The sequence below is a fragment of the Colletotrichum scovillei genome (assembly GCF_011075155.1).
Source record: "Colletotrichum scovillei strain TJNH1 chromosome Unknown Contig00003, whole genome shotgun sequence".
In the NCBI taxonomy this organism is placed as follows: Eukaryota; Fungi; Ascomycota; class Sordariomycetes; order Glomerellales; family Glomerellaceae; genus Colletotrichum; species Colletotrichum scovillei.
Genome location: NW_023336261.1, coordinates 2,240,747 through 2,265,385, shown reverse-complemented (window position 1 = coordinate 2,265,385; position 24,639 = coordinate 2,240,747). Strand labels below are relative to the sequence as shown.

General features: G+C 53.6%; 4 protein-coding genes across 4 annotated transcripts; 2 read left to right on the top strand and 2 right to left on the bottom strand.

Moving 5' to 3' along the window:
* Positions 1-1,779: 1,779 nt before the first annotated feature.
* HER10_EVM0002204 (major facilitator superfamily transporter) lies at positions 1,780-5,899 on the top strand. Its single transcript, XM_035482885.1, has 3 exons — positions 1,780-3,851; positions 3,956-4,056; positions 4,159-5,899. The coding sequence occupies exons 1-3, from the start codon at positions 3,624-3,626 to the stop codon at positions 5,507-5,509; spliced, it is 1,680 nt and encodes a 559-aa protein (XP_035335720.1). The 5' UTR covers positions 1,780-3,623; the 3' UTR covers positions 5,510-5,899.
* Positions 5,900-9,163: 3,264 nt separating this feature from the next.
* On the bottom strand, positions 9,164-10,869 carry HER10_EVM0011049 (6-phosphogluconolactonase). The gene has a single exon (XM_035480491.1). The coding sequence runs from the start codon at positions 10,460-10,462 to the stop codon at positions 9,677-9,679; it is 786 nt and encodes a 261-aa protein (XP_035336529.1). The 5' UTR covers positions 10,463-10,869; the 3' UTR covers positions 9,164-9,676.
* A 4,704-nt stretch (positions 10,870-15,573) lies between these two features.
* Positions 15,574-18,478, top strand: HER10_EVM0002116 (Wd tetratricopeptide repeat domain-containing protein). Its single transcript, XM_035471842.1, has one exon. The coding sequence runs from the start codon at positions 16,463-16,465 to the stop codon at positions 18,170-18,172; it is 1,710 nt and encodes a 569-aa protein (XP_035335715.1). The 5' UTR covers positions 15,574-16,462; the 3' UTR covers positions 18,173-18,478.
* A 3,293-nt stretch (positions 18,479-21,771) lies between these two features.
* Positions 21,772-23,749, bottom strand: HER10_EVM0000747 (uncharacterized protein). The gene is made up of 6 exons (XM_035470515.1): positions 23,462-23,749; positions 23,398-23,405; positions 23,291-23,298; positions 23,053-23,241; positions 22,615-22,972; positions 21,772-22,524 (listed from the first exon to the last, which is right to left on the bottom strand). Exons 1-6 carry the CDS (start codon positions 23,580-23,582, stop codon positions 22,066-22,068), a joined length of 1,143 nt encoding a protein of 380 aa, XP_035335590.1. The 5' UTR covers positions 23,583-23,749; the 3' UTR covers positions 21,772-22,065.
* Between the last annotated feature and the right edge of the window lie 890 nt (positions 23,750-24,639).

Below are 24,639 nucleotides of genomic sequence, written 5' to 3'. Positions count from 1 at the left end.
CAGCGCACCCATCGTACCTTAGGTAGGTAAGGTAACCACCTCACCAGCCCACCACCATCGGCACCTGCATCATCAACCTACCTTACCTCAACCCACGGGCAACGGAGGCCGAGACGGGGCCACCTCTTCAGGCTTCAGCTGTCAATGTCAATCCCTCCCATGCACAATCCGGGCTGTGCTTTCTCTCCAGACTCCAGAGTTCACTCACTACCTTACCTTACTCCGTACCGCTACTACGAGTCTACGACTACGAATCACTCAGCAACACAACAGCCAGCCACTCTTCTCTTACAATGGACCCCTTCCCGAACGCATCCATCCTCTCGAGCGAATACCTACAGTCTACATTCACGCAACCAAAAAGCCCACTGGCTTTCGCTTTCACGCACATGCGCATGCGCTTGCGGCTCCTGATTCAATCCCATCTTTAATCTTATCCTGCATGCCTCGGTCGCGGCAGCTTCGAGACATTAATCAGAGGACAAGACAGGCGTGCGTCCAACACACCACTCGACCACTACCCCTGCCCTCTTCGTCACCAATGAACCACTCGTCCCCCATTCCCATCTCGATTGTCAGTAGGCTGAAACAGCCCGCTGATGGAGGGGACTGCCAATATTCGTTCGACCCAGGCCCGCGTTTAATCACTACGGATCGTACATCCCAACGAGCGAGAATGCGTCCTGTTACGAGTTGACGGTACAAGATGGGCTCCTTCTCACTCCTGCGCTCTCAACTTCTGAAGGGTTCGCCAAATGACGCCATGGCCTCGTTCGTCAGCCGTCTACAGAGTCCAAATGGCGAGGCCACCCGAGTACCCAAGATGAGGTGCCTACAAGGCCCCTACGACAGGAATCCCATCTCCCTCATCCGATGATTTGTTCCGGCGTATCTGTACGACGAATCGTTTGCGGCGCGTATACGGATACGTCCTCCATGACCCTCGTGATGGATGGCACCCTACCTGCGCCTCAGCCGCCATGCCGCGTGTTGAGGCGACATGCACCTCGTTTCGCACTTGGCTCGAGTCGGTATCGGCATCGCTACCAGAACGCTCGATTTCTTCTGTGCTACCGTGGCTACCTACCTATCCATGCTATTATGTGCGCCATCACGAACGATTCCCTCAAAGAAACAGAGGATTGCTCTCAGGCTAAACTACCGGCGGGCCGCCGTTTCTGCCCGCAACGCCTGTTTGCGGAATCGAAATTAACTTACTAGCATCATGGCCTGTCCAGCGGGACGTGGGACCTCATGGAATGCACCGTTGCAGACTCGAAGCAGGGAGAACTGAGGTCACAAAAGTCACCAATCGCAGCCCACGCACCGTCTCGTTGAAGCTGAACAGAGGCCGCCGTCCAGCCACCCTCGACGTGGCAGAGGTTAAACCCGCATGATGTCTCGCCCGTGCGTAGACATAGCGCGACGCGCGCGATTAGACTATTACGATCTCGAGCTCTAGCCTTGCAATCTGTCAACTAACTGTGCCTTCTAGACCGTGTACGATCTTTGACAGCTGGTCTGCGTTCGCCGCTCGCGTTTCTAGGTCCGCCGCCATGAACGCCCATTCACAAGAAATCTTAGCGACCCGAGCCTGCCATATAGCGATCTGCATCAGGGAAGCCAACCAGACTTCAGAGCCTTACGGCTGCTGGGTCGAGGGCGGAGTCACATCTCACGTTCAAATCCCCGTCCGGCATCAGAGATATGTGGGTGCCTTGCGGCTCGCTAAGCCCAGGAGCCCGCGCTGCCCGCGTCCCCCCCTGACGAGGGATCTGTCTAGCAAAGATGACGTGAAATCCAAGTCTGATGAACATCGGATCAAACCCCCTGAGAGCTGCGCCTGGTGTCGAAAGAGTATACTACGGCTGCAAAACTGGCTTTATTACCGGAGCAGTGCCCCGGAGGGAACCCTACGTGAGTGCCTACACATTACAGCGCAATGCCCTTGTCGCTCGCATGAACAGCAGGTTTGAGCCATTTTGAGTTCCTCGGTCATCCGAGTCTCACACGCCTGCCCCTGGGATGACCTTGCAAGCACTTCAGACCGAGAGGTGCCGTGCCTCCGCCGGGCTTCCCCTGTGGCCTGTGCCCCCCCTTGAAAGCCAGAGGGCTTTTTTTGATGACGACAAATTGTCCAACTCCAGTCTCCCGCCTTGCAGACGCACAAAGTTGGGACGACATAAGGGATCTGATGCGCCATGGTCGCACTGCGTACCACTCTGCCATCCGTCGACCTTTGACTATTGAAAGCTTACATTCGCGAGGAGAGGTGTTGAATCGTGAGACGACATCGACTGGGACCTATTCAAAGATGTGGTACGGAGTACGGAGTACAGCACACGAGAATCGCCGACGCTGTTCCAAAGTACCTCCCACGCTGTTAGGTACTCCGCACTCAATGAGTCGATTCGAATAAGACAAGCGGCCGTTTGATTGAGGAGCGACATCCGCGGGCTTGGCACGAAAAAGGACGCATTGCAGCGGACCAACGACAAAGGCCTTGTTCCTGTTGGTCCAAGGCTAGCCCGCCCTCGAATGGTTCGCATCGCAGCATGCAGGTTACGTTCTTGCGGGAACCCGCATTGCGGAAAATATAGATTAACATTAAAATGACTTTTGGGGCAGCCTTTGTGGAAGGATGGAGCAGAGACGCGACGGTTTGTTTCACACCGGCAGGATTTTTAAGATGAGATTCGATCCGTCCCCATTCCACATTATGGTGAGCTCCCTCGGTCACACACCCACACTGTAGTTCATTGATCGCTCTGGTCCTGCTTACCTATTCTGCCGGCTGATTGATTTGGCTAACGAGGTGACTGGTCAGTTGATGTCCGGGAAGCTCGGGGCGATTCGGTCGAAGACCGGGCGATGTGAGGAGTTTTTCCCCCACGAGGGTATGGGTTTTGGGAGCAGTGAAGCGGGTGAACGGGTTGCCAAGCACACCAGGCCGATTTGATCTCCGACGCCGTTACATTTCCACCTTACCGGCTAACAACCCTGGTTCCGTCAAAGTCTGGCCCGGTGGCCGTGTCTTCGCATTCTTGTTTTTTTTGGTTCGCCGTTGTCGATGAAGGTTTCGCATCGAGGACTTGACTGCAGAAAGTCTCTGTTCCAGTACGACCCGGATCCAAATCAAATCACGAACTAGGGTTCAGACCAATATCTCTTTTGCTGTCTTGACTTTTGTTTTTAGGACTCGGGACGGGAGACAACTTGAGCCAAAATGCTCTTCAGTCTCCACTCTTGAAGAGACTTTTGCGATCACGTGCTTCACCGTGGGAGTGTCGTCAGAGGCGATAAGACCCAGCCTGGGCTTATCGGGCGGGCAACCATCCGATGAGGACCCCGACAGAAACGGAGCTTAACTGTATGCAGGAGGCAGATTAGCAATCCTCGTCGGCCGCAATGCGAAAGTCGGAGAGATAGCGGGGGAGAGATAGGGAAAATCAATTGACTTCATAAACGACCGGCAATTGGTATTGTCTTTGCTGTTCTTAGAGCGATTTCAACGTTTTGGCAAAAGGGGGGGAAAGACAGCAGAAGTCTCGCCAGTACTTTCCATCAGGTTCCCAAAGCACAGCAGCAGCACTAGTTTCGGCCGTTACTTCGTTTCCGCAAAGATGACCGGCTCCGTCAATGGCACCTCCGTTCCGACGGAGACGTCGCCGCTACTGCGCAACTCCGGCTCGGAGGCGGCCAATGGCAACGGCAACGGCACCGTCGACACCGGCGATCAGCAGAACGGCGCCACGGCCGCTGCCGCCGACACTGACACCGATGAAAATCGGGACGGCAACCCGGAGATGGCCAAGAAGATGCACTTTCTTCTTCCGGCCGTCGGCATCGGAGTAGGTTCCACTCCAGCCCGGGCTCTTCCTCGGCGCAAGGCCTTCGGCAGCGGCTCAGGTCGACCGCTCAGAATTCGGCAGGGACTAACTGGTGCTTTTTCTAGATCTATCTCTGCGCTGTCGACCAGCTGCTCACCGTGGCGACGTACGCCAAGATCGGGAGCGAGCTGCATGCGTTGAATTATACGAGCTGGCTCGCAACATCGTGAGTAACACGCCCTCCCTCACCCTCAGAGAAACTCATCTCATCCGGCTTCATGTCAGATGTAAGACAATGAAGAGTGAAGTACTAACATGATGCCCACAGCTACTACATCACCCTAACAAGCTTCCAACCCCTCTACGGCAAACTCAGCGACATCTTCGGCCGCAAAGAGTGCCTCCTCTTCGCCTACACAGTCTTCGCCCTCGGTTCCCTGGGCTGCGGCCTAGCCCAATCCTTCACCCAGCTCTGCGTCGCCCGCGCCATAGCCGGCATCGGCGGCGGCGGCATGAACAGCGTCGTCGCCATCCTCCTCAGCGACATCGTCCCGCTCCGCGACCGCGGCGTCTGGCAAGGGTACCTCAACATCATCTTCGCCGCCGGCACCTCCACCGGCGCGCCCCTCGGCGGCCTCCTCGCAGACTCGGTCGGCTGGCGCTGGTCCTTCACGGGCCAGGTCCCGCTCTGCGTGCTCGCGTTCTTGGCGGTGTACTTTGTCCTCGACGTGCCCAAGACGAACCACGCGCACTGGCGCGAAAAGGTGAAGCGCATCGACTTCCTCGGCGCCGCTACGCTCGTCGCCGCCGTCGTGGCCCTGCTCGTGGGCCTGGATTCGGGCTCTAACAACGGGTGGTCGAGCCGGCTCACCGTCGCCGCGCTCGCCGCCACGCCCGCGCTGTTCTCCGTCTTTGTTTACATCGAGATGCGCGTCGCCTCGCACCCTTTCGCACCGGGCCACATCATCTTTGACCGCTCCCTCTTCGCGTGCTACCTCGCAAACTTCTTCGGCATCGCGGGCCACATCGCCTCCATCTTCTTCATCCCGCTCTTCTTCCAGGCCGTGCAGGGCGCCTCGGCCACCCTCGCGGGCGCGGCGCTCGTGCCGGCCATGATCACCTCCGTCACGGCGAGCGTCAGCTCGGGCTACTTTATGAAGCGCAAGGGCCGGTACTACACCCTCACGGTGCTCGCCTACGGCCTCATGGTCGTCGCGGTAGCCCCCACGGTCGCGGCGCTGTACTTCCGCTCCTCGGCGGGCGTGGTGGGCGGCATGGCGCTGCTCGCGCTCGGCGGCGGCGCGGGCATCACGACGACGCTGGTGGCGCTGCTCGCCAACGCCGCGTCCCGGGACTCCGCGGTGGTGGTGGCGTGCTCGTACCTGTTCCGGAGCCTGGGGTCGAGCATCGGGATTAGTGTCTGCTCGTCTGTGCTGCAGCAGGTGCTGCGGACGCAGCTGGCGGCGCGGCTGCGGGACGGGGACGAGGCGAGGCGCGTCGAGGAGAGGGTCAGGGAGAGTTTGGATTACATTCGGGAGCTGCCGCCTGCTGTTGCCGGGGAAGTGAGGGCGAGTTATCAGGTTGCGACGTTGGGGGCCATGGTGCCTATGGCGGCGTTGCTTGTGCTTGCTTTTTTGAGTACGTTTTTTATCAAGGAGAAGGCTTTGGGGAAGAAGTAGGGCGTGAGGGGGAGGAGAGAGGGTTCTCACTCTTGAAGTAGAAGCTTCACTACGAGGCGTAGATCTGCGTTCTGGTGTAGTCTACGCATTCGCGAGGGTAGATGTTGTTGTAGTATAAACTGGATGGAGAGGTGCGGAACTTGCTATATCCGTACCGGCTGGACATACCTCCTATATGCAAGGTAATCAAAGAGTCGGCTTGTAAGCGCGTCCGTATCTTGGATATAGATACCTTATGTAGAGTCCTCGAGTCCAAGACTTGATCTCCAAAACTAGCAAATGGCCACGTACTTCCGGGTAAAGAACAGGGCTTGTATGCAGATAGCTGCGGCTTGAAGCCGGCACGGAGAGACGGGGGAGAACGGGCATACGGAGAGACAAAATCCAGAGTACGCTTTCTTGCCTTGACTTCCTTGATTTGTGTGTGGGGTTTGCGGCTGTGCCATTTTCCTCTTCTTCTCAAGGTGACTTGTACGGCTTTTGTATCTGTATAATATGAACACCGGGCCGGGTAAGGTGGCTGGGTAGTCATTGTGTAGGAGGAATCTGCTGGGAGACTCATTTGTACCGCATATAAGCCCCATTCAGAGGTATCTCGGACTCAATTCTGGAAAGGCAAACCCCGCGGGCTTTCGGGTTGGTCCGTGAGCACCTGCTTCTGGACGGGCGAGAAGCAGACGGACGATGATGTCGCTGGTTTCCAGTCAGCTCGCTGGCTAGCTGTCTGGACTGACGAGCCAGCAGGAGGTTGGGTTTTAGAGTCCCAGATGTTCTTCTCTTCTCATACCGAGACCCCGTATATAGTGTATTCTCGCGTGAATAGCTTCTGGGTGAGAGAAAGAGGACAGAGAAGGGTGATGTTGTTATATAGATTTCAAAGTCTATTAACTTCCTAGAAAAAGGTCTTTCTGTCAAATAGGATGTCACGCGCTAATAGCCTAGACTTCCAAATCACTAACCTCTCAAGACTAGGCTCTTGGGGGTCCTTGAGGCAGATAAGTCTGCTAACTGTTCCAAAGGGTTCTCAAACGCGCCCAATTCGTATATTAGTAAGTCAGTTGATCAATAGCTTAGGTTTGAGTGGTACGTTTTCTGCCTGGGCTAAGTAGTATAAGAACCCAATTTCCAATGCCCTTAAGGTAGTCAGCACCGCAAGGATGTTCTCGGTGATCTTATCGAAGAGATTTATAAGAAATTTGGGCTTCTTGTGACCGAAGCAGATACGCAGTGCCTTGTTAGTAGGGAAAGGGCGAAAGAGAGCGGTACTTCCCTCACACTCGTCGTCTCTAGATAGTAGTGTTTGGATTTGTATCACAAACGGATATGTAAAGAGATTTGAAGAGATTCAGATGTTGCTGTAACCTAGACTCGAAAACGGGTGTGCAAGATATATTCTGCAGCTGTGCTCATGAATCAGGTACCCAAAGCAATCCTGGACGACTGAGGTAAAGAACACATTACCTCGTCCAATTGAAGAATAGAGCAGAGGAGAAAGGGCTAACACAAGACACTTGTCAGCGAGAATGCCGGGGTATCTAAACCGAAGCAAAGACTGTCCTGCGCCTCAGGTAGGTTAGGTTCGGTCAGTATACGATCAATTCAACCGTTATGGGTTCATCTGGTCCATGCTTTTTAGCAGGATATGCTGCGGAGGAATACCTGGCCAGAAGGCAGTCAGTTCTATAGCCTCATAACGCCTTCGACGATGCTAGAGGTACCAACCTCAAGTAGCTAGAATCCTGAGCTCACATCTTCCACTTTGCAGCTTATTCTATGACAAGCTGAGTGGCATAGCCGGTCACGCAATGTAGCCCACAGAGACAGGTCTGCTCGAGCCAGAACGGAGGGGGACTTAATGTCTTGTGGTGTATGTCACGCCCTCCTTTCAAGCATGGGTAAATGAATAGCGAGGTGCCTTCTTTGAAAGGGAGCCCTGGTACGCTGATACGTCTCCACCTGTGGGTGCTTTGTGAATGAGGAAGCTGACCGAACCCAGACACAGTCAACCATGAGGATGCCTGAGTACTAGGACAAAGTCAAGAAGTCCACCTACATACAAAGAGTAAGTAACCAAGCAGTCAACATATTCAACGTGGGATTGTCTGATGGAACTCGGAGGCTCTTCTTGTATGATAATAAGCAAATACACGACGAAGGGAGGCAGGTGATCCCTGCAGAGTGAGTTGAAATTCAGGTGCTATACCTAGGTATACGCTATCACACATGCAAACGCACGATTTCAAGACTTCATACCAGATCTGAGGCATAGGCACATTTCTAGTATGTAGTAGATGCGGTGGCGTATTTCTAGGGTCCAGGGAAAGTGTAAGATCTAGGTAGGCATAGGTCAACGAAATTGACTATGGGTGTCCGGATTTCTCGTCCTGCTCTTGTGAGAAGTACAAAGGGATCCACCAGGCCGTCTTCGCCACCCTCATCTTCAACTGCTACTTCTTCAACTCCGTGCCGCCCCAGTATAGAGGAACACGAACCAGAAGACGAGAATCAGAACAGGTACCATTATAAAACATCAGCGAGGTGCGCATTTTCTCGCCTGTTCCTCTCAAATCTGGTTTCTGAAGTTATGCCTTGATGAACAGCCGCGAGGGACTCCTTCGGGTCAGTGTGAGAGTCAAACCAACGCGGCCATCGAAAAGAAACTCTGGGCACACGCGCACATGGACTATTAAGGCGCCATGGCTTCTCTGCAAGTCTTTCCTACTCATATAATTGATGAAGCCGGGCAACTCGACCGTCTTATTCCTGCTCCGTTATGCCAGGCCTCACTGCTCATCGAGGATGGAGAAGGAAGTGGCTAGCAAGAGGTGCGTAAATCATCAGAACAGCAGTGGCAACGGACAACGGACGAAAATGAAAAGTGTAATTTGATACCACACCTTCTCCATGAGATTTAAAGTCCCCAAGATCCGCAATAGAAAGGGAAATATCTAGTGTGAGTCTCGAATGTTCATCAGAATGACCGCCTTGGCCGGCAAGAAACGGAGACGCGTGATACGGGGGTCGGTCGTATCGTCTCAAAGTCAAATCGAAAAAAAAAAAAAAAACCTTATTACGAGGACTGAGTTTCTCAATTCTCATGCTGTGATTCGAATCCGTAGCCTGTCATCGCGTAGGCTTGTATTCATGTCACTGTTCCTTGTTGTTGGAGCTTTCCTCACGCCATCACCCAATTATTAGACGGACGCCTTCTGGCTGGCAACAGAAACACGGCTGAGGGGATCTAGACGACTTGGGCTCCTTTCTACTCATAAGGCAGGAACTGGATTTCCTTCTCACATACCTTGCTCGGCCCGAGACTTTGGGTAGGCAAGCTCGGTGAGGGCCTGAGGGGGGAAGATCTCTACCCTTTCCTCATCTTCCCCCACGTCAGCAGTGCATGACTGGAGAAAAAGTTCATATCCTCAGCCCTACATGGATCGTCATCGGCGGGGTGAGGTAATGTGGCGTCCTACTACCAAGGCAGACGCAGGCAGAAACGCGACTCTAATGCGGGATGCAGGGAAGGAAGGCAAAAACGCAGCGGCGACCGCTTGCCACACTCCGCATACCTACCTACTCGAGGCAAGCATCGGGAATGGTACCTAAAGCTGCACAAGTTTGGCACATCACGATACACTTCGATTACTCGTTTGATGGGGATATATGTCATTTTTGCATTCGCTTGGCCCCTTCTCCTTCGTGGGAGAGGAGACCCGTCGAGCTATCTACCGACATTTGTGCGTCACGGCGATTGAAAAACTGTAGCCGCCGATCCGTCTGGCAAAGTTTCCCTCCCAAAGTCTCTCGTCTCGTTCCTTTGTATCGTGAAATCATAAAGTCTGACGTGAGTGGATATCAAAAGTTCGAGGCCCAGCGAACAGATAGCAAATCCTGAAAAAGGGATGGTGGGAAAGAGTTCCAGGGGCAACCCAAGACGAGGTAGACTGGGCATGGACACCAGGTCTCTGAAGCTCGCGATCAAGCCAGCGATTGTCGGTACAGTCCTTTTTTTTTTTTCCTTCGTAATTTCCATCCCTTTGAGAGATGTGCCGTTCGTTGAGTCTCTGTCTATCTGGAACGAGCAATGTTTGTTCTTTTTTATTTCGCAATCGTCCTCCACATCATCAGATCTATCCACCGTCTCTCCTCACCGTGGTTCTTTGGTGTTTACAAGAACGAACGGCGGGGGAAGCTGACGCCCTCAACGGCGGCGTTATCGACGAACCAGCTGACGCGGTCGCCGGCGCCCTCGTTGACAAGGGCGCAGGGGAGTCCATCGCCGTGCTCAAAGATCCTCTTCATGATCTCCTTCTTGCCGCCACCAGTGGCGACAAAGGCAATCTTGACGCCGTGGTTCACGACGGGAAGAGTGAGAGTGATGCGCTTGGGCGGGGGCTTGGGGGAGTCCTCGATGGGAGCAACCCAGGCAGTCGTCTCGCGCAGCAGTTCGTGACCGGGGAACAGACTGCAGGTGTGCCCGTCGGGACCGGAGCCGAGGAGCAGCAAGTCGAAGATGGGGAGACGCACGCTGTCGCGGCTGGCAAAGCTGGTGACGAGAGTCTTTTCGTACTGATCGGCCAGCTCCTGAGTGTCGTTCAGGTAGGTGGTGTCGATGGGGTGGACGGTCGGGGCACCGAGGTCCTCGGGGATCTTGTCGAGCAGCTGGCTCTTGAGGAGAGCATAGTTGGAGTCCTCGTGGTCGAGGGGAACAGCGCGCTCGTCGGCGAAGAAGATTTCCCACTTTCCAAAGTGAACCTGGTCTTCGGGGCCGGTGGAGGGTGTGAGCAGTGCCTGGGCCAAAGTCTTGGGCAGCGAGCCGCCAGAGACGGCGACCTTGAAGGCACCGTGACGATTCAGACCTGCATTTTGTGCTTGGATGACGTAGGATCGCAGGGCGGGCGCGAGTTCGTCAACCGACGGGTAGGCGAAGAGGTTTGGCTGTTTGTTGCTCATGGTGGGGTAAAGTAAGCTGGAGGTAGGTTGGTGGAAGGCGGAAGGCGGGGGGCGGAGAAGTGTGATGTCGGAAGCGAGGTTTACGTTGCGAAGGGGGGCGAAGAGGAGGATGTGAAGGAAAACGGTCTGCTGTCGGTGCAGAATGAGGGGCGGTCCGAAATTGGAGAAGGTGCGCACAAACTCTGGCTTCTTGCTGCGGGATGTACTGCGTTTTGCTGGGCAGGGCAGATATGCTTGCGTGTTCCGTGTGGTTGGTTGAAAGTTGGAGGTTCAGACGAAGATGGAAGCTTTGAGAGAGCCGTCTGTCAGTCTGCACACGGGAGAGACGTAATAAGGACCGAGGGGATTAATAGCGTCGGTCTAAGAATCAAGCGGCGGGATGGGTCATGGATGTTTCCAGATGTTAAAGGGCCAAAAAAACACAAAAGATAGGTAGACCCAAAACCGATAGCGGGGCAGATGATTGAATATTTTGTATCTGTGTCACCTTTTTTTTTATCGGGGCAGAAAGTGCAGCTCACACAGTGAGGCCAGGTACGTATTCGTACACCTTAGGTACCTTACGTCTGGCACAGGTTGGAAGTCGAAAGACGCAAAGAGCACCTCACCTCAGTCCAGCAGCTTGGGCAGGCTGCAGTTGAGCAATTTGAGTGTGGCTCGACCCAATTATTCTCTGCCGGCTGTGCTCTGGAGCTTGGGTCCTGCAATCCAAACGATTTGTTTGGCTTAAAGGTCAATGAGGAGCCAGTGCTTGGTGCTTGATGGTTGGTGGTAATAGTCTCATGTGAGATAGCGTAGGACGAGGGCGGGCGGATGTATGCGGGCTGCAGGTAAATTTGCACCGTTTCACCATGGATTCGTGATCGATAACGGCGGGCAAAAGGCATCAGAGCACTGTTGCGGCACTTCACTACACTCTCTTCCTTATTCTTTACCCTACCCAAGTGCGTGTACTGTGTAAAATGGCGGGGTTGCCATGTTTCCAGTGGACCGGCTGTGAGGTGGTAATCTGTATCTCGAATGCCTTTTCCTAGCTTCATTGTTGACCTGCCGTAGAGTCCGGACTTTTAACAAGGATATCTTGAAAGCCTTGAGCTGTTGACTCGCCAGATAACGTCGGTAATGGCAGTCGTTACGATCCATGATATGCTTCATTCTTGACAATCAAGAGATGAAGAGTCCGTTTTGAATGCCACAAAGCTGGGTGCAATCAGCAGAGTCAGACTGAGTGATGAATGATTTGTCCGCAAAGCTAACTGTAGTTGTCGTTGGTCCGTTGGTGCTTCCGTAAGGTACACATTGATGATTTGCCGAAGCAGTTGCGCTGCCCTCAAGGGTCAAGGAACCATTGCAGTTCCGGGAATGGACACTCATTGTCCGGCATGGCGCTGATGCAGCACTACTGTCGTAGATCGAGTCGGCGTGTCGGGTGGCTGGTAGCTGGAGGATTTAGGGTGATGAGATGACTGAAAGTAGAACAAGTTTGGCGGGATGATTTTGTGGCGAACCGAGTCGTGAACCCACTGCAGTAAGAGAACAGCTGGTAGATCCAGCCAAGGAAGGACGACCACGATGGCTCACGGCCCCTGACCGAGCTGCCCGGCGGTCGGGAAGCAGCGCCGCTGCCTCAGAGCTAGAGCATGGAAGCATCTGAGATTGATTGCTCGGGTGCATTTTTGTACGCATCCCGTGGGGTCCATGGATTTCGATAAGAAACGGCAAAGTTGAAGCGCAACGGAAGGATGAGCGGAAAGAGGGATTTAGCCTAAGCACCAAGCACAAAAGGTGGAAGGATCCTTCCTGCCTTCCTACCTTTCCGCATTGCTGGTCTCAGCGTTGCTGCCGAATCTAATGTGAACTGAGGGAAGGCACCTATCCATAATAGCAGCCTTCCGTTCTTAGCTAAGGTACCTAGGGCAGCACTTGCCCGGAGTGAAGCACCGACTGGTAGTAAGGAAGGAGACAATACTAGGTAGATGGCAGGAATAATACTACAAGCTCCTTTTTGTTGATATCATGTTCAATTTGCGAAATGCAGCTCTTCTGCTTTGGAAAAGTCGACAAAGTCTGTCCGGGGTGGGCAATTCAGACTGCGAGCATCATTGCGAATGTCATGCATGTCGTCAACCCATGAAGAGCGAGCGCCGAGCACAATCTCTTCTCGCACTCCAACAACCTGCCGGAGGAAACGCTCCTGGAGCTATTGGCCCGCCCACATGCCCCCTCCTCAACCACCCACCTACCTAAAGCACTGCTGAGGCACTGGACCAAATGCAGCGAGACCACATACCTATCCAAGAAGCATGCCAACTATCAGCTTGTTCATATGCTTCCGAAGCAAACACCATTAGCTCCAAGTCACGCTTTCATACATACGAGTGTGCGGTTATGGTCGACTCAATGCTCAAAATTAATGCTCGCCTGACAGGAGTTGCTGTTCCAAATTCATTCGCTGTATCCGTATATACCTCAGAATAGACATGACTGACACCATTTGCAGTGTCAACTCTACACTTGTCCATCCAGCCAATCGTCCTTCTGCTGGTTCGTCGCATGTAATGCAGCGTTGCGGACAGACATCAGGAAACCGCCTGCCTCCCGTTGGACGTGGGATCGACACCACGATACACCTCAATGGACGAGACCACCGATTCATCCACGTTGTCACTCCCACGTTGCTATAGTGCTGCCAGCGTTTGGCATGTGCCGGCGAGTCTGGGGAAGACGCCTAGACCACTGGCCCGAACCGGCGCGCCTCCTGCGAACTACCGGCCGAATCCAATATCAGAATCAACTCTATTATGCTATTTCCACGTCAAAGGACGGCAGTCCGATCTTTTGATGCCTGGTGTCCTACAGATCGCGGGCCACCGGCAAATGCCTGATTTGCAGTGCGCCCTCAATTTCCAAAATGCACGAAATCGCAGTCCAAGTTCCGCGTCTCTGCTGCGTTACACAAGAAGATACACGAGGAATAATACTGTCGAGCATCGGTGCCTTATTCGCTATCCAAGAACACATTTCTTATGCCAAATCGACGATATACTTCGGTATCCACTATTGGTCTTTGCGTGCCTGTCTCAATATCGCCAGTGCGGGCACAGGTACAAAGGCTGATGAGTGACATCTCCACAAGTCGCTACCTCGAAAGCTTCGTCACCTCTCTTCTGCGTTATCACTCACGTCAGTAATAGCATTTGATTCATCTTGAAGAAACTTGACAGATTTTACGAGTCTTTACATGAACGAGTCCGGAGTGCGTCATTGTTCGCGGTGCGTTTGATAGACCCCTGCATGACTCGACAAAATCAACCACCAGGCGGTTGATAAACTCGGTGGATTAAACGATCACAGCCGGTGCAAACTTGACGGTGCATCAGGATGTTGCGCCGGGCATCGATGCATCTCGACAATGACGTCACTGCGACGAACTGACTCGAAAGTCGTCCATCTCCAATTCAAGGGAACCATCACGAACCGCCGGGCGGACGGGGGTTCAGCAGAAACCTGGTCCAGCTACTGCGGGGACGCTGTCGTCATAATGTTGACTCGAAAACCAAAAAAGGAGGGGTGTTGGCGGGTCGCAGCGCTTGAAGTGAAGCGCCGCTTTCTGAAACGGAATCCCGCGATATCATCATCCACAAACGGTCCGGATGTCAATTCAGCAAAATTACACGCGTGATGGCCCGCGGGGGGAGCAACGATCAAGACCAGGCAATCGCCGATGTATGTGTAAGAGGCGTCCGATTTACAGCAGTGCGCTGCAGGAAGTGGACATGATTCACGTCGGCGGTGTGCCCAAGGCCTCGAATCCACACTTGACGGCGCATGCTGTTGGTTCGTTCGCCGCGACCAGGCCGGAGCACGCGGAGCTATTCCCGTGTTTGATATACTACCTACATACGACAATGCCACAGCTGATATCGAGCGACAAACGGTGGGGACCGGGTTGCAGCAGATGCGACGAAAAGTGTCAATCAACAGGACCCTTAATCACGAATGGGACGGGAAGGCAGTATCCTCGGGGCGACCCAGTGCTAGGTAGGGTGCCAGGGCCCTTGCAAGTAAGCCTCATTCTGCGTTTTGCCCTGCTGCTCCAGCTATCCCTTGCTGCCCCAGATGGCGATCAGGCACTGGCAAGGACTTGTCGAAGAAACAAAGGACAGGAATAACTCCGGCACTGCGGTAAAAAATGGAGGCCCCTTTCCAGAATTCGTACAGAAAGGCAGGCAACTGGACAGAAAAGGCATCTGATCGGCCTAACGGGCGTCAAATGCTCCATCGGCCGCGTCTATTTCTTGTCGGTTGTGTCAGTACGAACAAGGCACGAATACCGTACTGCACAGGATTGCGCCGGCATGTGAATTGTTACGAGTGAAAAAAGGTTCATGCGGAAGAAACGAGAACCCATAAAAGACAAAAAAGTCAAAACGGAAATGACGGGATGAAAGCAACGGGGAGACTAGACACTGACGTCACTAGACATGCGGTTCCTTGAAGAGGGTTCCCAGGTCTCAAGCCAATTCGCGACAAGTCGCAATCCCCAGTATCCACGGCCCACGGAAGGAGAGCTCGGGCAAGCGCGTGGTACGTGAGGCTGACAGGGTCGAGTCCCCTTGTTGCTGAGTTGCAAAGCCAAGTGGTACGAAACCATGTTTTCACTGCCACTGCCCCGTCTCTACCGTCCATCGAAGGGTCATCTTACCAGGAACCATGGACCACGGACTTCAAGGCAAATCAAGGGTCGCAACCTATCCGTACATCTAACTTTCCCCCCCTTGGAGGACGCAGCATGGGTGTGCGATGGTCTCTCAGCCAGTCACGCCGTTGCGCCTGGCGGTTCAACGTCAAGACGTTCCGGGTTGAATGCGCTTGCGGTCTTGGGAGCGGTTGTCCGCAAGTCACAAAGACCAGGTAGGGCAGTTTTACCCCTCCACGCGAAGGACCCTGAAGTTCCAGTTTTCAAGGGTCCAGTCCAGAACCCCCCACTTGTCACCACGCACCAACGGACCCCAATCCGCGGCCAATATCCAATTGATGAGTTGCAAATTTCTTCCCCTTCCCTTTCGAGGTCAAGGTCGACGACGACTTGCGTCTGTGTTTAATTTCCATCTTGTTGCCCCCTTTTGAAAAACGGCATACTTGGACGGACCGGCCATCAGCCAAAAATAGGGTCTCCGTCTTACTGGGACCAAGCTAAACAAACCGGGCTAGTCACCTCCGGCTGCAACTGTCAAGACAGGCAGCAAACGCCAATCGAGGAGAATCAGAGAAAAGAGCAGCACAGGATCAAGCACGACTAAAACGAGAGAGGCATCAGGGCGCGCCATCACCCGCCAGACCAACACCATCGCCTCACCTTCATTTCCGTCTGATTGACGAATAAGGACGCCTTCCTTCCCTCCAGTCCTGCCATCTCATTCTCGCCTCTTTTCCTTCATCGGCCCTTTCCCCCTCTTCAAATCTACTTACTCTCGTTTCCCCCATTTTTCAAATCCGTTTTCCCCGGGCTCTTTCTTTACGCTATAATTCAACGACTTCCAACGGATACAGCCCGGGCAGGGTTGCCACAAAGTGGTCTGACCAGTTGTGGGCTTGCCCCGTTTCCTTTGCCAAAAAAAACCCCCCTCTCAGTCGAAAAAATAAAACAATTAAAAAAAAAAAGACCTCGAGACACAACCGCGCGCAGCCGTGTGCCGGGCTTTTTCCTCCTAGGGTTCAGGTTCATCTCACCGTTCCGTTCCCGAGACGGTGTTCCATTAAGGTACCACAACACGTCCGCTCGACTTGGACCTTGAGCCCAGCAATACCAGGATCGTTATTCTCCTCACTGACGTCAGTGTCACTTGCATCCAATTTCGATCTCGATTCCTGGGCGGCATCTTCCTTCTTTTGCCTTGTTTCCCTTCTTTTTATCAGCAGCCCTGCCTGCACCTTGTTGGATGCTAGCCCGGAACAGTGCTGCCCAAGCGCTTTGCTACTAGCTTCCTTTTCTTCACCATGTCGACAGCAAGCACCACAACCACGGGCAATGAGTCGCCCTTGGAGGATGAAAACACTCGACGCTCAGAAGGTCTACTCGAGCGTCGGCGACATCTCACAGAGACCTTGATCGACAACCCATACGACTTGATCACTTACCTCGAACGTGCTGTTGTCCACTCTGAATTGGGCTACCCCGACTTGGCCGCCGGCGATGCCTACAAAGCTCTTCTTTTGACCGACGACGTCCTCCACGAGGGCTCTGAGTATCATGAGCAAGCTATCGAGGCCCTTGGATCCCGCCCTCTGGACCCACTGCCTATTGTCCTGGACCATGGGATTCTGTCCAAGCTCGGAAGCGACTATCTGACAGACGAGGCTAGAGACCAAGCGAGCCTCGCCGCTCATGTGGCCAAGCTATCCTCTGTTCGCGCCTTTCAGATTCTTGCCCTCAGTCTTTTGTTGTGCGGGTGCCTGAAAAGCGCGCACGAGTTTTGCGACCGAGGTCTGCTGATCGCTCCCGAGAACGACGAACTCCTTCAAACGATGGGATACATCAAGCATGTGGCGAGTCGGCGATGTCGCAGAGACGACTTCAATGTCAACGTTCTTCCGGAATGGGGGCTTGTTCGGAGGGAAGTCTACCCCTGGAACACATACGAGCCTGACCGTTTTGCTCCCGAGTCCCTCGAGTTTCTGAACGCCGAACTAGCAAAGTCTGCACCCAAGTGTGCGGTCCAAGTGTCTAAGCTCCCAGTCCTTTTGGAGGCAGCCAGCGATATGGATGGCTACGATATCATACCCACATGCAATCAGCTGGGCCTCTTTGCGACGCAAGACATTGCGCCAGGAGAGGCCGTCTTGGAAGAATATTCGCTTTTGACCGCCAATAATCGCCTCAAGGAACCAGTCTGCGATGCGTGTAGTGCGGAACTGCCACCGTTGGGTAGCGAGCCAGCCGCTGTCAGCTGCGACGAATGTTACGACACAGTTTTCTGTAGCCAACACTGTCATGATATGGCGCAAGAACTCTACCACCCTGCTGTATGCGAGAAGGATGTCGACGCCATCGCCAAGGACCCTGAAGCTTCGGAAGCCGATGAGACACTACACCTGCTGCTTCTTGCACGTGTCTTGGCCATGTCCAATCACCAAGAGATACACCCCTTGGATGTGACACAGATCAAGTACATCTGGGGTGACTTTGTGCCTTCAGCATCGAACGATATCGAGATCTCACCGAGTGCGAATCCGCCGCCGGAATGGACGCTGCCATTCTCGTTCAAGTACAATATCGAGACACCCTTCCACATCCTCGAAAAGATGGACGTCGACATTTATAGCACTATTCAAGAACACGATTTGTGGGTTCTTAATACCCTCTACAGCAAATTCCGCGGAACGGCATCAGCCCGTAAGAACCCACGCGATGGTCGACCCGATGTCGCTGCAGTACACCCCCTTTGGTGCTTAGCCAACCACGACTGCAATCCGAACGTCACATGGGATTGGGGAGGACAGATGACACTTTGGGCGCGGAAGACAAAGGTCGTGGGCGGCGCTCCAGGAGGGCTCAAGGCTGGTGAAGAGGTCTTGAACCACTACTGCGACGTAACAATGCCCGTCGATCAACGAAGGGCTTGGGCAAAGGGAAGTCTCGGCGGATGGTGCATGTGCCAAAGATGCCGAGACGAAGCTGCTGCTGCTGCCGAGCCGCAAGCATACTGAACCTTGCTCATCATCGACCGCAAGATTGGAAGACCTACCAGAGACTTGACAGTCTACACTGCCTACTTTCGGCCGGCGATTTTTGAACGTCGGAAAACTTGCGATTAGCGAGCGATTTACGGGGAATTAGAGGAAACATACCATTAGAGATTATATCATTGGAGGGGTCGAAATTCGGGGTTGAGGCAACAGGAAGATCCATTTTTTTACGTCCGTTAGGTTAGGGATACCTACCTTACCTTAGGATATGCTTGTACACGAGTCCCCTGGTCATGGACTTGGGGGAGAGAGGGAGACATACACGACAAAATAATCGCGAAACGTCCTTTTTTATGCATACTACTGTGGACAATTTCTAGTTCACACACCTCCTACGGTTTATCGCCTCCGTCTTTCTTCTATCTGCGATACCACCAGGCCTACCCCTCGAGGCTATTCGCATGCTAAAAGCATTCGTCCACAGAGTTCTAGAGAAGCTCGAAAGTATATACTGGCATCTTTGAACACTGATGGATCCAGGCCTTGAGCTCTTATGAGTTTTCCTGTATACCTCTTGGTATAAGTCAACTCGGCCCTGATGGTCTCGGGTTGCTACAACGTGTAAGACAGGCTACAGGCCACAGACGAAGATGTCTATTTAATCTGCGTCTCAATGGTTTGATTGATGTGCGAAGAGCGCACAGTGATACACACGGCGCTACATGTATCATTTGGGTAATACACGAATGGCGACTTCTTTGGAGAGGCTGAGGCTGAAGTTGCCGGGAGCGATGTCCCCAAAATGTCGCAGTATCGCAGTCAAGCCAAGTACCCTGAGTCGACTTCCTCTAGGTTAGCCACGCAACTACTCGACGCCAATATTCTATTCTCCTTAAAGCGTATCAGGAGCAGGCGGTAAGAAAAATGTTGAATAGACTTTGAAAAATCGATGTCGTTGGCTTTGATGCTGGGAACCGGCGCTGCAGTTGGGCAGGGCGAGGCGAACGTGCAGGGCAGACAACAGAACGATGCCGCATGCAAGATGACGCCAGAATCAAATACCGATGACAAGGCAAATGTTTGTCTAGTCTCAGACATGTAATATTGGATGTCACAGCACGACGCAACCCATGGTGATGATGCAGTATAAAGAATCATTTCGAAAATTGCAGTCTTCCATTGATGACGTCATTGAAGATTTATCAAGCTGGAAACAAAGGCCCCCCAGGTCTGTTCCTTTAAAGTTGAGGAACTTATACTGACTAATAACAGGGTGTCCCTCGGAATGGGTTCCGTGTGCCGGAAGGATCGGAACGACACAATTGAGGTAGACCACCCCATGGACCATCTAGGTGGCACACACACCCAACACCTCATCAAGCCTTATGGAGGAAACCTACTCTCCCAAGCCCATTGCTTTTCTCCCCTTCTGAACAGATCCGCCGTTCCAATTGAGGTACTACTCATTGCGAGTCGCACCGTTTCATTTGAACGGGCACCGCGTGTCGAGGCAGACGCCGATGCTGGGCGTGTAGCCCGCGCAGTTGAGGTCCGCGGCGCAGCCGACTGAGGGCCCGCCGTAGCAGCAGCAGCACTCTGCCTTTGTGGGGGCGCGCTTGTCGAGGGGGGTGCTCTCGGTTCCGCCTGGGGTGGCGGCTGCTGCTGTGACGGCGGCGGCGAGGGCGAGGGCGAAGAGAGATTTGAGTTGCATTTTAATTCTTTGGGCGGGAAAAGTGTTTGGAGAAGTGGGATTTAGGCTTCTGTGTGGATGGGGTATGGTGCCTTTGTCTTTGGGATTGACGTGCTTCGCTGAAAGAATTGGTGATGCTTTATGTAGGTTTGGCATTCAAAGGTATGTGGCATTTCTGCTGGGAGGTTCGAGGCGTTGAAGAGAGAGGATGTTATCTACATTCCTATTATGGAGTTATTCACCGATAGGATTCGTTAAATCTCGAGTGATCACTGTCTTAATTGACAGTATCGGGGGGCACCAGGAGCTGACAAGAAGCGGGGGAGGGGGTTGAGTAAGGCAACGAGTGAAATCGTCGATTCTCAGAAACCCCTCTGTCTTACACGAAAGACTTACAGCGTTTTCAAACTCTCGTGTCTCGAGTAAGCGAGCTGAAGGAGCCGGGCGTCGAAGGATTTGCGGCACAGCAATCTTATGATCGCGGAGCTTTATAGATATCTCTAGAAAGGCCTTATCTGAGCTGACGATCTGGAAGGTGCCAAGAAGGAAGGAATTGAGTCTAATGCAGGTTGAGTTCAGGGTTGAATACTCGATGGAGAAGGTGATTGTATTGAATTCTCGTCTCTTGATTCTTTGTGGCGATTTTGTTTACGTGAAGGATGTGCTTGATTTAAGTGGATCTGCATCCTCTTGTCGTTCAGGTCAATCGAATGCAAGATATGATGGAAAGGACCGTGAATCGCAAGAATACATGGTATGGCGGGAGCACAGTGACTAGGCATTCGGTTTGGGGACTTTTCTTGACACTTGCTTTATCTAAAGCTACAGAAGGACGAACCGCTGCTACTTCTGCTACTTTGAAGATATTCCTCTAAAATCCACAAGGCAGAAGTCGGCTGGGCTCGAGTGGCCCGCTAAGTTGGAAATTAGCATCGCGATGTAGACGTGAAGTTGAGAAAACTGGTGTCATGTGACCCGAGTATACAAATCGGAGGAATCAGAGTGGATTTATAGTCCCGATTGAGCAGCGAAACTTATAGGCTTGAAGTCTGGGATTTGGGACGGCGGCGACGGAGGAAATGCCCGCCTCCGCGGGACCGCTGGAGAGTGACTTCGCTCTAGTGTCTCAGTCTGAGATTGGAGACGGGGCCTCGTCCGCCTCCGCGGCTCAGCAAACTGATTGGCTCAATGAACACGGAGCCCGCTCCGGACCTCTCTGGAGTCCGGGAGAGGGGACTTTGATCCCAAGAAAGAAGCCGAGTTGACTCAGTTGACTCAGTTGAGAGCCGAGGCGGCGGCAGGCAGCGGAGGGGCAGCCCGCCTCCGCGGGATAGAGATAGCCTAAGCCAAGGGTCTCGGACTAACTCGAATCTTGGATACGGGGATAGTGAGAAACAGTGGTCTTTGGGTCACTGTACGAGGTCCTGGAGTCGCTGATTGGAACAAGAACGAACAACGTGCTAAGAACGTTTGGTTCAACGTAGACAAACCCCTAACGGAGCTTTATCCGGCTCCGAAATGGCGGCGATTTTGTCGACTTTTTTTTGGCGGCCTGTGTAACGTATCACGCTGGCAGGCAACGCAGGTCCGTCCCACCCTCATGCCGGTCCTTTTCCTCCGCGATGCGCGCGATGCGTGTTCGGGGTTAGTTACCACGAAGGCTGGCTGGCGGGGCATGGTCCGTCGCCGCCGAAGCAGCTTTGACGTACAATCTGATGATCATTCAGTTGCTTGGGAACAGAAATGGTAACGACGGAGCGGTGCCCGGCTCCGCGAAGAAATCATATCGACTTTGACGTCTGTTTCTATATAAGGGCGTCTATTGCGCTCGAGATGGCGCGAAATTCGCCTAGCCCAGAGGGCTTGGGTAAGCAGAAGACGGACGGGCTCTGCTGTTACCCCCTTCCTTCACTTCCAGCTGATCCTCCTGTCTGGCTTCCTTCTTCCATACGCAGCCAAGCTTGTTGCTGTAAATTCGAGGCAACTGCTTTTCTGCCAAAGTCGAGAATCCCGATCCTTGGGTTTTGGATGCAGATATCAGCTCCATGAAGACTACAAGCCGGCTTGCTTTGGTATCTTTGTTTTCTTTTCGGATCAGCAACGGTGGGCAGCGACCCTGTTTCGAGCGATGCCTTAGATGTTGTCCCACTATCGGTCCAGTGATCGGGACCCAGGAAACAAGCGTTGAGTGTGAACAGCGCACAACTAAAATAAAATTCCTTGCCTAGAGCTCGTCGTGGATCTCAAGCTTCTCTTCTCCAGTCTCCTTGGTTGCCTCCTTGGTCTCCTCGGTCTCTACCACCTTGGAACCGTCTCCCCCCTTCACTGGGACCTCCTCCATGACCTGCTCCACAATCTCCTCATCCGCAGTCGGCTCACCCACCTGCCAGGCATCGGCGTTACCTTCAGAGATATCGGCGATGTGCTGCGCGACCGCGTCTACCGTGATCTTGCCACCCTTGAACGGGAACGCCAAGCCCACAGCCGGATTATAGACCGCCACGCCCTCGGTAGCATCCGCCGGCAGGCCAAAGAGCGACGGCATATCGGGGTACTCGCCGAGGTCGACCGTCACGAAGGTGATGTACTCGTGGTACTGCTTCGCCATGGGTTTCACGGCCGATGTCCAAGAGTCCAGGTTCTCTTCGACCGTCGAGAAGAAGTAGGTCAACGACTTGCCGGACTGTGAACCATTCCACACGTCAGTAGTTTGCCTCTCGAACCTGGCATGAGAAAACGTCTGCAAGACTGCAAAGGGGGTGCTAAAACTGACGCTCAAATACTCGGCCTCGTTCCTCCTCGTCAACCGCGGCACGAGCTGCGACGCGCACTTTTTCAGCATCTTCTCCATCGAGTCGACCTCGTCCAGCTCGGACGTCATGTGGAACGCCCCGTCGGCGTTGTTATAGCACGCGATCCGCCCGGGCGCCTCGTCAATCGTCGTCAGCCCAAAGGCGTAGCGGTCGCGGTAGCGCCCGGCCATCTCGGCAAAGCGCTCGCGCAGACTGGTCTCGGACTCGGCCATGTGCGCTATCAGCACCACGTCGTCGTCCTTGTTGAAGGATTTCGCGGCCTTGCTGTCGAGAGGGACGATGGCGGGGCGGAGCATGCGGCGGACGAAGGCGGTGATTCTGCGGAAAAGAGAGACGCGGGCGGCTTAGCTGGAGGTTCTTTGTGAGGTGATGAAGGAGGGGGCCGATGGTAGACTCACTCAGAGGCCTTCCTGGGGCCGCGGTAGTGGTGCTTCGTGCCGTCTTGGCGGTAGAGGCGGATGGCGGGGTAGGAAGCGACGTCGTGTTCGGAGCAGAGCGAGGCCGAAGTCGAGCAATCTACTGAGAGGGCGGTCGGGACGGCATCTTCGACGGCGGACCAGTGCTTTTCGAGGGCTGTGCTGGCGTCGCTGTTGTCCCTGTTAACGAATGTTGCTGTATAGGTGCGGAGCGTCGTACGTTGAGGGCTTTGGTAAGGTCAGCGCTTTGCTAGTATGTTACGGCAGCATGGAGGTTGGGGGAGTATTCGCAGGGGAATCAGCTCAGGGGCCAGTGACTCAGCTTACCTCGATAACTGTACATGGCGTCAGCATGCTGTCAGAGAGGTCTCGTGAGACTGGTACAACTTACACGCTACTAGGCTATGCTCGTTCGCCTTGAGGGCATCACGGACTTCGGTTTCGGTCTTGTGCTGCCAACCCATGCCCGCGCCAGTGAGCGCGAGCAATGGCAAGAGAGTCTTCAGAGACATGATGAGGGGGGTGATGAGACCAGGATGTGCCCTGCGCTATGTGATTGGCACCCGTCAAGTGAGTGGTGGTGGGGGTGGAAAAAGAAGCTTAAAAAGAAGCAAGATCCGAAGAGAAGGATGAAAGATTGGCGCGAAAAAGAGGACAGCAAGCTCCGGATCGGGGGAGGTAGCTCCCCCTTGTAAGGTATTGAATTGGGTTTTTGACTCGCCGTGGCCCTCGTGGCGGGGTGCCCCCTGACGGGGGACGGGTGGCCGTCTGATTGGTGCAAGATCGGAGGGTGCGGCCGAGACTCCTGAAACGGCGGGCGGGCAGGGATATTGATGAGCGGCCGTTTGATCGCCGGAGCGAGTGGGGTCGGTGGGGCCGTGGGAGCGGTGACATTCGAGTTGAAGATTCGCGAGGATCGTAACATCACATTTTGAAGAAGGAGAGATTGATATTGAGCGAATCAGCGGCTACTCAATCTGGATGTTCATTTCTGGAAAGTCAGAAGAAAAATGTCGAGTCGCTTGAATCGGACATGACTGCCCTGCCAGCAGTGCCCGCGTACCCATCAATGCCAAGCTCCTTTTTCTAGCAGACCGAAGTGCGCCGACCTGGACAATCGCAGCTCTTCAAGATATTAAAGGCACCACAGCGTCAGATCTTCATTTTGAAACGAATCTGCTCTCTTCTCGTAGATACGATGAAGCTACCTAAAGTGCTCTGATAGATCAGGTGTTTCTTGATAATATCGATATCCAGAGGCTAGGATGCAAATTCACACAGCTTACGGAATAGTGCCGAGCCTGTACGCTATTTGGCGCCATTGAAGGGTAAGATTTCCAGCCTTGTGCTTGATTGAATTGAAAGGAGACTTTCTGTCACACCCTTTTGACAAAACATGCTTTGGCCCGCAGGGCAGAAGAGAATAAAGATCCAAGGGAGCAAGGGAGTGAGCATCTTGGTACCATAGTAGCACAACGACCATGTGGTCCCAATGCGGTCAATCAACGGTCAAAGCAAAAACAAAATCCAGATTTTGGCTCACGTTATCAATTCAGTCTGCCGTCTCTA

Coding starts and splice junctions, on each gene's coding strand:
- HER10_EVM0000747 (XM_035470515.1), bottom strand. CDS start 23,582: ATGTCTCTGAAGACTCTCTTGCCATTGCTCGCGCTCACTGGCGCGGGC. Junction 22,973..23,052: donor GGCCCCAGGAAGGCCTCTGA/GTGAGTCTACCA, acceptor TCTTTTCCGCAG/AATCACCGCCTTCGTCCGCC. Junction 22,525..22,614: donor ACGAGGCCGAGTATTTGAGC/GTCAGTTTTAGC, acceptor AATGGTTCACAG/TCCGGCAAGTCGTTGACCTA.
- HER10_EVM0011049 (XM_035480491.1), bottom strand. CDS start 10,462: ATGAGCAACAAACAGCCAAACCTCTTCGCCTACCCGTCGGTTGACGAA.
- HER10_EVM0002116 (XM_035471842.1), top strand. CDS start 16,463: ATGTCGACAGCAAGCACCACAACCACGGGCAATGAGTCGCCCTTGGAG.
- HER10_EVM0002204 (XM_035482885.1), top strand. CDS start 3,624: ATGACCGGCTCCGTCAATGGCACCTCCGTTCCGACGGAGACGTCGCCG. Junction 3,852..3,955: donor TTCCGGCCGTCGGCATCGGA/GTAGGTTCCACT, acceptor TGCTTTTTCTAG/ATCTATCTCTGCGCTGTCGA. Junction 4,057..4,158: donor ACGAGCTGGCTCGCAACATC/GTGAGTAACACG, acceptor TGATGCCCACAG/CTACTACATCACCCTAACAA.